The sequence below is a fragment of the Bombus fervidus genome, chromosome 17 (assembly GCF_041682495.2).
Source record: "Bombus fervidus isolate BK054 chromosome 17, iyBomFerv1, whole genome shotgun sequence".
Lineage (NCBI taxonomy): Eukaryota > Metazoa > Arthropoda > Insecta > Hymenoptera > Apidae > Bombus > Bombus fervidus.
The window spans coordinates 3,501,713-3,514,875 of NC_091533.1; the positions used below are offsets into that span (position 1 = coordinate 3,501,713).

Consider the following 13,163-nt stretch of genomic DNA (forward strand, 5'->3'; position numbering starts at 1 on the left):
AGAGCGAACAAAGAGAAGAAAGCGCGAGCGAAACGGTCTTTCGATTCGGGCACGCGTTACCGGAAGTTGGCGAAGCGCAAACGCAGAATCAGCGGAGGACGCGGTACCGCGTACGCTTAATTCGAAACCGCGACTGTTTGAATCATAGCGACGAACTAAACGCTCGACGACGTCGGACGAAGAAGCCGGCCCCCCAACTTTCTAATTCGATTCGCAAACTTCCACGCACCGGACCACGGTTCCGCGATCCCGATAGATCGTTCTTTCTCCGGCAGTTTCCGGTTCTCCATTCGCTGAGCTTGCGCGTGCATCGTTCGCCACGAGGAACAAGATCTTCCGAACTGCGATACGAACGACTTTCAGTCTGAAAAACGCGCATATTGATTTCGCGACACAGGCGAAAGACGGAAGGAGAAAGGGCAGCCGGCGACCACGGATGGCGAACAAAATTTATGTATAGGCTAGTTTGCATCGGTAGATCGGAGCCGGCAGCGCGGGGCAATTTGCATTAATAAAATTGGGCGGTCGACCGCTCGCTCACCTACACGGCCCAATTTCGTCCTGCCAATTAGAAGGAAATTAGCGTCTGAATATTTTTCACCGAGCACCCGTTATCAACGCTGAGCACCTAGCCGTTGATATTCATGAGATGCGGAACCAGGATGGACGACGTGGCTGCGAAACTAGATCGCGTTATACCCCGTAAACTTTTGTTCGCCTTTGTTCCCGGTAATCGTCCCCGTTTCGCCAGCTTTCCTTTCGCCTTTTCCCTTCAGCCTTCTTTCGCGAGATTCTATTCGTCGCTCGTTCTCGCCAATTTCTCCGCCAAAATACCATCCCCGTTATCGTTCTCCCTGGATTTCTGATCATCGCGACGCCGTACAGCGTTCTCCAGCGCGACGTTACGTGGCCAAAATTAAAAACGTCTTTACGTGCACGTTGTTCCGAGTCTCTTCGACTAAACGTGGCAAATCTCGGTTCGAACGAAGACTCGTCGTCATCGTCGTTGGCGCTGTTTCGTCGAGAGGCGGAAGGCGCGCGAGATTCGGTCGCCGTTCCCAGGTCGATCCTCCATCGCATCCCAAGGAAACCAGAGTTTAGAGTTTGCAGCGAGGGTGTTGGGCGGTTTTCGGCCGCAACAGCTACGCGCTCGATCGCGAGGAAGGATCTAGCGAGATTCCGAGGAACCGAGCAATCCCTCGAGACCTTGGAATAGCCTTTACTTTACCCTTTCGGTCTACCACGCGACAGGAAACTTAATAACGCTATCAACGAGCAGTTTCTCCCTCGGAGAGCGACTCGGTGCCGCGTTTAATTAAACCCGAGACTTACAATTCTGATTCAACTGGGAGAGCTCCAGCGCCGTGCACTTGTACCGGTGCCTCGATTCCAGCGTGGGTATCACTATACCGATGACCAGGCTCGAGTCTTTCTCGTGGTAGCACACCAAAGCGTCGCATTCCTTTCCATCTGAAATTCGCGTTTGCGATCGTAATTAGTAAAGGTATTATTATGGTCGTGCTCACCGCTTCCACCTGGCAAATCTCACGAAGCGCGTTTCGATCGCGACCATCCAGATATTTAACGCTAGAACTACCACACCAGTCAAACTGGTTGGTTTTACAATTTTATTTTAAGATTCCTGCTTCATGTTGTATCTTTTTCCCGCAATGATGTAACGACTTTCGCAACGATAACTAAAAGAATAATAGAATGAATTTTGTTTCGTTTTTTATGTATTCGAACTCAAAATAATTTTGTATCAAGACTACTTATACCAATACCAAACAAAATGAATGGTACTTGTCAAAGTGTAAAAGGCAATCTGTTTATCTTAACCAGTTTCCTCGTTTTGTACAACTTCCCACACGTTTTTCAAATTTTCACTGCGTATCGTTCGATACGATGATATCAATTATTCGGAACATTCCGAATCGCCAGATGCTAACACTAGAAATACCACACCAGTCAAAATCACTGGTTCTGCGATTTTATAAATGTGTCAACCCTCGTTTAGGGATTATGGCCCCAAATGGATTAACGATACCTAAAATGTACTACATAATATGGAATTCCTTCTGTAAGAAGGTAGTAAATCAATAAATATAAAAATATTCTATTATAACGTATTTTTTAAAGACCAGTCATTTTGATTGGTTTTGGTAGAAATAGCTTCGTGTTAATTATCGGTAGTTCTAGGGTTAAAGTCGGTGGAACGTGGAATAAATGGAACTTGTGGAACCGTGGCGAGGATGGTTGAAAGAAGAGAAGAGAGCAGCGGAGATAACAACGTTTCTTTCAACGAATAGATTACCATCTTCTATTTCTATTATTTCTAAACGATTCGTTCCTAGTTTAACACGTTGAATACCCATGGGGTCACCTGTGACCGGCGCTCAACTCGGCCGTGGCGTCGTGAGGGTCACCGATGATCGGCGCACCAACATCCGTAGAAATACATAATTTGAACAATAGTCGATAGTTATTGTTGAAGTTATCGCCACTTTTAAGAAAACTCTGGTTTTCAGTTTTCTCAGGCACTGAAACCATCGAGAGCGCATAGACAAAAGAGATCGGCGCACCAACATCAGTAGAAATACATAATTTGAACAATAGTCGATAGTTATTGTTGAAGTGATCGCCGCTTCTAAGAAAACTCTGGTTTTCAGTTTTCTCAGGCACTGAAGCCATCGACAGCGCATAGACAAAAGAATGCGTCGAGGTCAGACCAACATGTGCATGTATACATGTGCGACGTTGGCTTCAGGGTTCTTTTATTTTACCCTTTACCTACCAGGGTTCTTTTACCCTTTTCTCAGGGTAACATTGCTAGCGCGCGGGTCTGGACCAGTTTACATTGTACTTTAATATTCATGTATGGTATAATAAAAAATTCATCGTGGCTCCACAGCCAAATCTTGTAAAACTGGCGTGGCATTCAAAGTGTTGATCGTATTTCAATTCTGACCAATCGTCTCTTTGGAACAATTAAAACGATTATCCTTCGCTTGCATCAGCCACTCTTTGAAATTAATTTATAAAAGAGATTAAATTGAAGATATTTTGAACAGATGTATCTGTTACGTCGCGAGGCTTGGTATGGTTCGTGTTTCTAACCGTCTCTCGCGGTCCTCCAGCGTCATATACGAATCGTCTCATCTTCCCGACGAAACATACAATGTATCGACGAGCGCACGGTTGCCGCCCGGCCGCGAGTTCCAGAAACGTCGATTTCGGTCCGTTTTTTATTTTCACAAAGAAGTCGGCATACTGATCATCGGCGCGAGCTGCGGCGTGATCCGAGCGTGGTGGGGTCGTCTCCCCGAGAGGACAAGGAATTTATCCAAGGGTAGTCAGTCTCAGTTCAAAATTCATATTGCGTACATCGAAATCCCTGACGAACAAAGTCGCTTAGAATATCGAAAAATATCAAAAGTCAAGTTCTCGGTGCTCTACCCGTCAAATCGATCAACCTTCGGATCGATCAATTATTGTACTTTCCGACACGACGAAGTCAAACAATATCCGTCGACGCAACAAGTATTGTAGGCTGGTTAAATAAATAGATATAGATTATATAACTGTAGATTCCAGTTATATTCAAAACCAAACACCCCTATTATCCTAGAAGAAACAAGGGGATCGCCCTGCTCGTGGTGTCGATTCGTTTAATCGTAACGGGAATTTACAACTTCCGTTGACGCGCTTCAACGCTATCGCGTTTCCCCGCGACTGGACGAAAAACAGTATCGATATAAAAAGACACAAAATATAAATATAAAATTAGTTCTATCGACGAAAACGATAGAGGTGGAAAAGAGAAACAAGCGAAATTGTCTTCGAGGATCTCGCGCGTTAAGATACTCGCTTCCTATTTACTCGTTTTCCTTAAAACGGGACCTTGTCGCGGCAGAAACAAAAATTCGTCGCAGCAGATCGCACGGTTCTTCCCACGTCGATTCGTTTCTTTTTCAGCGGCACTGGGACGCTTGCGAGATTGCTTTCCGAAACGACGCGACGTCGTGAATTCCGTCGTAGACACCGCCAGTGCCAACGAGTGAAAGCGACCGATCGTTCGTGCGACTATTCCTTGTCGTTGCTTGGACGCGTCGAGTCGGTCACGGGGTCATCGAGAACGTTATCTTTGCGCGCGATCTTCGATCGTTCTCGCGTGTATTCCCGAGGAACATCGATCGACGAACGACGGACGACACGGACGATCGCGTAACATCAGCCTCTGCGGGACAGCAACCGACCGGGTCGAACGACTTTGAACTAAACTAGCGATTTCCAACCTTTCTCATGACACGCTTAATGTAAAGCTATTTCATATAAGATCCCGGCTTTTCTCAGCTATAAAACTCTCCTAACGATGCTATTTCGTTCCCTAATCAACCGTTTATTACACAGTTGTTTTATCTATATGCGCGTTGGCGTTGGAATCGATCAAGCGTTTCGAATATTTTTTAATCGTTTTAGGTCCACGCAGCGCGATCGCGTTGTTTGCGTACTGTGGTGAACTGTGTCGTGATGTTTGGTCACGATCGTCAATTCGCAACGCGCTCGGTTTCGAACGTAGCTCGTCGTGAGTCATATCAGTTTCCTCTCGTAATTACTTTTTTTTTTTTTTCCAAATAGTCGTAAACCACCTGCACACACGAAAAAAAAAGAGCAGCGCGATCGCGTCGATCGGCATTCCCCTCAAACAAACGAACGAAGCGCTATCGCGCTGCATGGCACAATCCCAAACGGGTTCTTAAAAACCCCTGTCACTAAAACACAGTTAAGCGACTCAATTAACATTAACCTTGCCAGACCGATTCGATGTTCGATCGATCGGTTTCAAAATTTAATTTAAAATTGCGCGTTCGTTCTTGTTTCTCTCGTTCGTCTAACTTTATGTAAATTCTTATATTATCCGATTAATCAAGTTCTCATTTTTTTTTTTTTTTTTGCTTCTTTGCTGCCGAAGAAAATTCATCGCCTGGCTTGTTTACCGCGACGACTGTCGTTTGACCGGTCGACAAATTTACATTTTTTCCAAAGTTTTCTGCCTGGAACTTTAGCTCCGAACTCGAGTAAGATGTAACCAGCTATAGTTGCATACGTGTAAATGCGATATGTGCTTAGCTGCGCCGCAAACACTCGAATAAGCTGAGTACATAACGTCTACGCGTAACGTAGAGACACAACGGAGTCTTATCGCGGAGACTCTGAAGAGATACTTTTCAAGAATACACTCCCTCTATAATGAGTTCTCTATAGCTAAACCAAATCTAAATGTAATATTATCGAGAGAGTCACGGAGTACGGATCGAAGCCTACGAGAAATCGAATGCGACAAGGAGCGAACAAATCTCGTAATATTCAGTACATTGTCTTTGTGTTTTGTTTTATCTCTGAACATGTCCACACGTTCGGTGAGAAAGTTATCGAAAAACATGCAAAATGGGGATGATCTGTTTGTCTATCGTCTCTTGTTTATATTACGTATAAGAATCAGAGTATATGATCGATTATTTCATTGTTACTTAAAAGTTATGTCGCGCGTTATTTGCTTTACGACAATTTCTTTCGAAGAAACAACGTCCATTTCGTAGAATATAAGATAAGGTACAGGGGTGAAGCTTTAACGTTAATTTACAAATACTTGCAAAATAATATTAGGTCGTCCGAAAAGTTTCTTTCGTTTTATAAGGAAACAATGGATGCACGACATTTTCCGTTTTATATTATTTTATCGAATTACGTACGATCCATTTTGTTCTATCAAAATAAAGATCACAACACACAGTTCGACAGATCAGGTTTCATGTTTGTATAAAGGCGCGTTGTTGTAAAAGACGTGTCTGTAAAAGAAAGACATTTTTCGAACAACCTAATAATTATATAATTATTCTCATAAATATCGTTGTACAGTGGATGCAACGAAGCTTGAGATTTACCAGTGTTTGATCATTGAACGATAAAGATCTATCTTTGAAGCTACTCGATGGAGCGTTATGCTTTCCGAATGAGAATATGGGACACTTGGAAGTTTCTGTTAGGAAGCCGGTCTCGTATCCATATAAATCTGATAGTTCGATACTTATCGATAGATAAGTGTAGAAATTGTTCTCAATGAGGTAAGTGATTATGAAGAAAATTACGATGCGGAATGCTTGTTTTGTACGGTCCTTTACTCTTCGCATGTACCCTGTAAGTGCATGGTGCACGATGGATTAAGCGTATAAATAAAGCGTTATCGGTGCTGGAGGAACGTAATGAATTTTATATGCGCAACGCGTGAAAAAGAAAAAGAAGAAACATACGGATTAGCATCTCATTTTTTAAATCTGGCTGTTTTCATCATTTGTACTTTTATCTTACTACGAACAAATTGAATATTTTTTTTTTTTCACTGTATTTTTCGGTAGGTTTTGAAAGAACATATATCTTATCTTTAAAACGTGCAGTAATTTTGAACAAACGTGTCAAGAGTCGAGAGTTACGACGTTAAAGGAAAACGAGTCTCGCGCCAGGTATATCTTTATTTTAAACGAATTACTAAAATTTTGCTACGCATCAAAAAATATTTAATTGAATAATTAAGGGAAAAGTAGTCGATGGTCTCGATTAAATAGTCAGGTATCGTGCGTTTTCAAAATTTTTGACTGCGCACCGATTGAAAATCGCGGAACTGGATAAATCCCGGCGCCATTGCCATCTTTATCGGTCCACCGATTTTTCAGCGTTTCTCTCGTCAGAGAGACAAGCTATAGAAAGAGAGAGAGGGGGGGGGGAGCAAAAAAAAACCGTTTGCCAACCTATTTGCGCTTCGTTCCGGACTCTTACCCTTTGTGGTTCGCTGGAAACGAACCAATTCCTCGCAAAGAGATTCGAAAATCAAACGCGGAACAAAGAGAAGAGCGCGGAGAAGGAGCAGGGAAATCGTATCGATCGGCTTGGTGGTTGTTTGTTCGTTCGATCGGTCCAGCCAGAAAGTCTCGGTTTTCGCGTCTAGGCAACTTCGATTATCGCGCGTTGCTCGCCCCAACGAGCGAGTTAACGCCTGCGGATATTCGCAGATTTCCTCTGGAAATCGTTGTTTCCAGAGCGACTTACTTACTTTCGTTGGGTTCACGGCTCGTCTGGCACGCGTTCGCGATCTTTTCAGTCGGCTAACAAAGAGAAAACGTTCTCCGCAAAACGGTTAATGGACGACGTCGCGGTGCACTGCTTCCGAGAAGCACCGTAATCGCGGCAATTTTCCAGCTTCCGTATTAGGGTAGGGGCCACTCGATCGGCGGCAGCCTTATCGACCACATCTTGTCCGGACGAGACGGCATCTTCTTCCGTAACAGGCTTCGTCGTACACGTGTAACTCGTCACAGCCCGAGGCTCGCGCGGCCGCGATTTATCGCCCCGTGTCTCGGCCGATCTTTCCCATTTTTCCTTCCTTTTCGTTGCACCCTCGGCGATAGACCTGTGCCGACCGCTCGGCAACATTCGCGATATTTTGCAAGCATTTAGTCGAACGACGATGGCGAACAACCGTGAACAACGACATCGTCTACCCACGCACAGCTGCAACGCGGAAGACGCTCGACTACACGTTCCAGGACGATCGGTGCGGCTAACTTATGTACTTGTATATAGGATGTCCCTAAAATGGCTGTACAACAGGCCGGGTAGCGATTCTGCGTGCAACGGTAAGCCGAGAAAAGGGAAAATAACATTCTTTCGCTTAAGACTTTGCTTCCGAAAAAAACGATGCGCGCTGACCGCGAGTTTCCAACTACGAAATTTCTGTTTCTGCTCGTGTTTGCGTTACGCATTGAATGCCAAGTGTGCTTCAAGGATAATAGCGTGGAAGAATTAAAAGCAAACGTTGCTTCGGCTTTCCAAGTCTTGCGAAATACATATAATTCGCTACGAGTGCGCGATAATTTAGTTGGAAGAGTGCAGCAACAGCACAGTCAACGTTTCGAACGCTTGTTACGTTAATCGAAGGATTTTTGAAAAGTATACTAGTCTCATCCTTATTCGCGAAACGATTCAAATTAAATACGGAATAAAAAAAAAGTAGTACGTACACATCGAAATCACGGAAATAAGATGACAGCAATAACAGGCAGCTTCGTAATTGGATAATACACGGTTACCTGTCGAATTCTCAAATTTTTCTTTTTTTTTTTCTTCTTCTTTGGAAACGGAACCTTAAATGAAATTACGTTATTCTTTTCTTCTCGACTTATTGCTGCGCGTATTAGATCCGAGCCGATCGTAATCGATCGGTGGCCAATTAGTTGGAAACGAAGCGATCACCCCCTGCCAGACTTATCAGGGAGATCGATGTCGTTTCGATGTTACTGTCGACCATATTACCGAGTATATTTTATATTAAGTTATATTTTATCGTTAAGCAGTCTGATTTTACCGCGCACACCCGTTATACACCGCGAGGGATAAGGCTACCAACGTGAACAACCTACTACCATTGCAGCATTCGTTTTATCCTATCGGGTCGTTCTGTCAAAAATCCGAAGAAAAAAAAAGTCGCGACGAACCGAGGAAACGGATAACGAAACGCGGATCGTTCGTCGCGATAAGAGAAACAAGGTTCGCGGCACTTATCGAGGGAAGGTTCGAAGAGTGGGAGCAACTCCGACAGAAGGAGCTTGAAACGAGGCGAGAAACGTTTAACAGCGAGCCTTCCAACGTAAAAGGTACTCTCTCTCTCCTTCTCCTCTCTTTCTCTCTTTTTCTCTCATAGAGCGTATTCCAGCTATCGGAACGAACAGAGTCGTTACGCTCGATTCGAATCGCGCGCAAAATAAAAGGTGGAAAATAGAGGAGAAGAAATAAAGGAGGAAATCGTTAACGCGGCTCGCGGGCCATTCCCAGCGTGGATTAAACGAAGATTAAGTAACCCGGTGGTGGCACAACTATCGCGCGGATGGGGTTGCCATCGCAGAACGCTCGGTATATTAGGGTGATTCAAAGGGAGAACGTGAAGTTCCTCCGGAGTATCGAGCGGCGGCAGCGACCGTGGCTACGCCGCTATTCCAAGGATGCGTAAAACTTGCACGAAATGGGAATTCGATATGTTAATTTCGGTCCGATATAGGCTACCTCCCTCCGAATACTTTGCCGGGACGAAGCCGATCGCGGAAATACGCTCAACTGGCTAACGATCGATGAAATTTACCGCGGCGGAGTGCCGGATGTCGAACGGAACTGTTTCGCGAGAACGAAATAAAAGCAACCGTACAACACACACGTACTGCGACAGTCTTTTTCCGAGAAGCAAACGATTAAACTCTCTCTACGACTGAATATCGTCACGATGGCAGCATTTAGAATTCATTTTTAAAGTAAGACGGTAGGCTAAATATTTATTTATCGGGTGGAATTTGCTTCGGACAGTATCGACTAGACACTTAGCAAGTGTCAGCGGAAAAATATAGCGGTCGTAAACGCGCGTTATTTCGACGGTACGAAGTTAGCGACGAAACGGTACCGTGGCAAAAACGACGCTTACTTAAACGCTTGCGGCGCCCGCTTCTTCGTTCGTTCCTTAACGAACGGATTAACGTCACCTGCATCGCGTGGAGTAAGAAAACGATCGTTGAAAAACCAAGGACGATAAGAAGATTGGATGCAAGTCGCTCTCATTGGCCCTCTTGTAGGAGTTAGAGGAGGGCAAAGGAGGGAATGAGGAGAGGGCGGAATTTGATGACTAGTGCTCGGCGAAGCGAGGACGCGTCGCTATGGCGTATCGTCGGAAGGAATGGTGGGAGATTAAGAATCGTAGGTAACCGAGCGGAGAAACTCGGCTGTACGATAATTACCGTTCTCCTCGAGAGGGGCGAATTTGTCCCGGCAGAGCAGCACCAAAGGCAGCCAACAGCGCGCGTAAAACGCGCCGACCGAGATCAGCAGAACCAGCACCAGCACGCCTACCAGAAACGACCTTCTCCAGGACCCGTTTTGTACTTCCAACGCGAACTGTGGCTCTGCAAAAGCAAACGTCCGCTTTATTTTCTTCGCCGTGGAAAGGCTATGGCTAGAGACGGCGAGCAAAGTGATTCATCACGGTGATCGTTGCATCACGATCACGGGCGGTCGTGATCTAATTTCATTCACGACCGTGATCGTGATTCTTTTTATCTCGAGCGAATTTGCTCGCCGTGATCGTAATTCTTCATCTCGATTCAATTATTTCTTACAAGGCACTTGGATGCAGCTTAAAATGCATACAAATATCTGCGTACGTCGTAAATTACAAATTTTCTTCCGTTCTCTTTGCACAACGGAAATTTACTTTGTTAGATATTGCAAATAGAAAATAATTCGATTTTCTGTTCTTTATCTCATATCAGGATTTTAACGAATAAGACGTCGATTCTTGCTGTCGATTCGAAAACCGTGATATTCGTTTGATGCGTTCGCCGCCGATCGAAAGCGACCACGAGAAATGTCACGAATCACAGTGGAACGTCATGATTCGCAAAAATACCAGTTTACGTCATCTCCAGGATGAAGAAAATATCTCCAAGATGAAGAGAAAGAAAGAGGAAACCTGAAATTATTTAAGAGAAGAAGAAGCTATGTTCGCTATCGTGGATATTAATGTTAGAACAGTACGTCTACCAGCAGTGAAAATCTTCCGAACGAATGGTTCACAGAATCTAAGATTTTACGTTCTAAATCTATCATCTCGTGCAATGATATCTATCAAATTGCATCACGATCGGCCATCGGTGTCACTCGGAATAATATTTGAAAGAAAGAAACGCAGCGTGCCGGAGAAAAGGAAACAGATCTCTTTCGCCGTGATGCACGAGCGTAAACGAATCGCTGCACCGCGATTCCACGTCCGACGTTCACGAGCGTACGAATTTCGGTTAATTGGCTGGAATTAATTGGGTCACGCTGTCGACTGTTAACGAGCGACGAATTAAATCGGAAACGATTGAAATCGCTGCGAGACGTCGTTTAAACTGTTTAAAGCGCGGATCGGATCGTTAATTAGCAAAGGATACGTAGATGACCGCCTCCTTTTTTTCTCCTTTCTTCTTTTTTTATATCCGCGGACTCGTCATCCCGATGCGATGCAATGAAATCCGCGCGAGGAAACGATCACGAGAGAAAATCTTTCCCGTCGGCCGCGACACGGTTCAAAGGTTCCATTACCTTGCCGATAAACGTGAGCGGGTAACGTGATCTCCTCGTCCACGCCGTTGCTAACTTCGCACTTGTACTCCCCGTAATCTTCCAGAGTTATGTCCTCGATTTCCAGGTAAGAGCCGATGATCTGATTGTTTTCCCTGAAACAATAGTCGTTGATTAGCAAACTAGGAGAATAAGTAGAAATCTGGTCTTCTCCTCGATTTTATACATAGAGGCAGAGGCGGATTGGAATTTTTTAGTTTTTATCAGGAAATTACACGACCCATCCCCTCCAACTTTGATTTGTCGATTCGATTATTCTACGCCGACCGGCCACCATTTCTCAAATCCCTACCGACCCACCGGTAATTTTCCCAAACTCTCGAACAAACTGTCCCGACGATCAATCCCGCCCCTGCACACAGCTAACTGTTTGCAATTTCGTGCGAATCACTCGAGAAAAGAATGCTTTGGCGCGTGCGCTCTCTGCTACGGTACTCTCGCACTGGAGGAGAAAATTTCGGCAGAATGTTCGTGTCGAGTATGTAAGCGCGTTTGGGACCGGTCAACGAGCTTCTGGGCGTGAACAGAGCACCCAGATTGAAGGAATATTCGGTTAGGCCAGAGAAACGCGCGAGAAATTTCCTTAAAATTTCTGAAGAACATTCGAAACAATAAGAGACAGGAAGAAAATATTGTTGAGAATTGTGGATCTTAATCGCTGAAATAAATGTAAAGAAACACTTAGATTACACTTAGAATTGATATTAAAATAGTTTCAGATTTATTTGATGCGTGATTTACAAGATGTTCGTCGATACACATTTGCACGCGTCTCACCATCTTCTTTATCACATTACGAACGAAACAGTTGCATTCTTCTGTTTTACGAGACGCTGTGCACGCACATGCTGCCACACACTCGTGTTCATATATGTGCGTCACTACTACGCGGCTAATCTAATGCAGCACACAAAATTACACATATCTCGGTAATATATATGTAACATCGTTAATCTTGGGATAATTCAGGGATCGATTCTGAAGTCTGAAAATCGAGTTTTTTTTTATTATGAAAGTAATTAGATAAAATACAAAAATAAACAACAATTGATATCCGTCTATAACAATAAATAACAATAAATTACATAAACGAGAAATAACAAGTTTTGCACGATCGAAAATCGATTTTCAACGTCCTGAGCTACCGATCTTTCTCCGTCGGTCTTCAAAATTTTAAACAACTATTCTGTAATCTTGTCTGCCTCTGATGTTACTCTCTGTCCGTCCGTTTGGGAAAATGCGTGCCTCTCAAAAATGGTAGTCCGTAAAACATAAGAGGGTCGCTCTGTCCGTGAAACGAAGAACGTCGTGAACTCTAGGGAGTTTACATATATACGTTGAGAAATATGGATTTTAATCACCGAAATAAACGTATAGGAAAACGTAGATTACACTTAGAATTGATATCAAAGTAGTTTCAGATTTATTTGATGCGTGATTTACAAGATGTTCGTCGATACACATTTGCACGCGTCTCACCACACTCTTTGTCTCGCCATCTTCTTTTCCACACTACCAAAGGAACAGTCGCATACTGCCACACACACTCATTTTCATGTATGTGTGTCACTACTACTCGGCTAATCCACTGTAGCACACAAAATTACACATATCTCAATAAAGATAAAAGAGGGAAAGAAGAGACGAAATAGCGAGGCTTCTGAGTCGTGGAACGCCGCGATCCTCGGGAACCATGATCGATCCGCGGCGATGGGTCTACTCGTAGAGCGACGTTGCCAGGAAAACGACGAAGATTGGAAAATCGTTCGGAAGAATACGCGCGTAGACAACGGGTCGTAAAGATCTATGTTCCGAAGAAGGAAACGAAACGCTCATCGTTCGGGAAGCTGCGGCCATAAATGCGCCAGGTGGACGTCATATCGCGTGCTTTCCGGAAACTATCGCCCCATCCCACTTTGACCTCGCTCGCGTGAACCGAACGATCG

The 13,163-nt window shown here is 44.3% G+C and overlaps 1 protein-coding gene across 2 annotated transcripts in view; it reads right to left on the reverse strand.

The window, feature by feature from the left end:
* LOC139996331 (interleukin-1 receptor accessory protein-like 1-B) overlaps positions 1–13,163 on the reverse strand; it is a 128,480-nt gene that overhangs the window by 2,992 nt on the left and 112,325 nt on the right. The window contains exons 4-6 of one of the 2 annotated variants that reach the window (XM_072020656.1): positions 11,179–11,312; positions 9,834–9,998; positions 1,333–1,470 (exon numbers count right to left, since the gene is read on the reverse strand). In XM_072020656.1, the coding sequence (XP_071876757.1) occupies positions 1,333–1,470; positions 9,834–9,998; positions 11,179–11,312 (437 nt within the window). The remainder of the gene's footprint in view (positions 1–1,332; positions 1,471–9,833; positions 9,999–11,178; positions 11,313–13,163) is intronic. The other variant, XM_072020657.1, reaches the window with a different exon arrangement.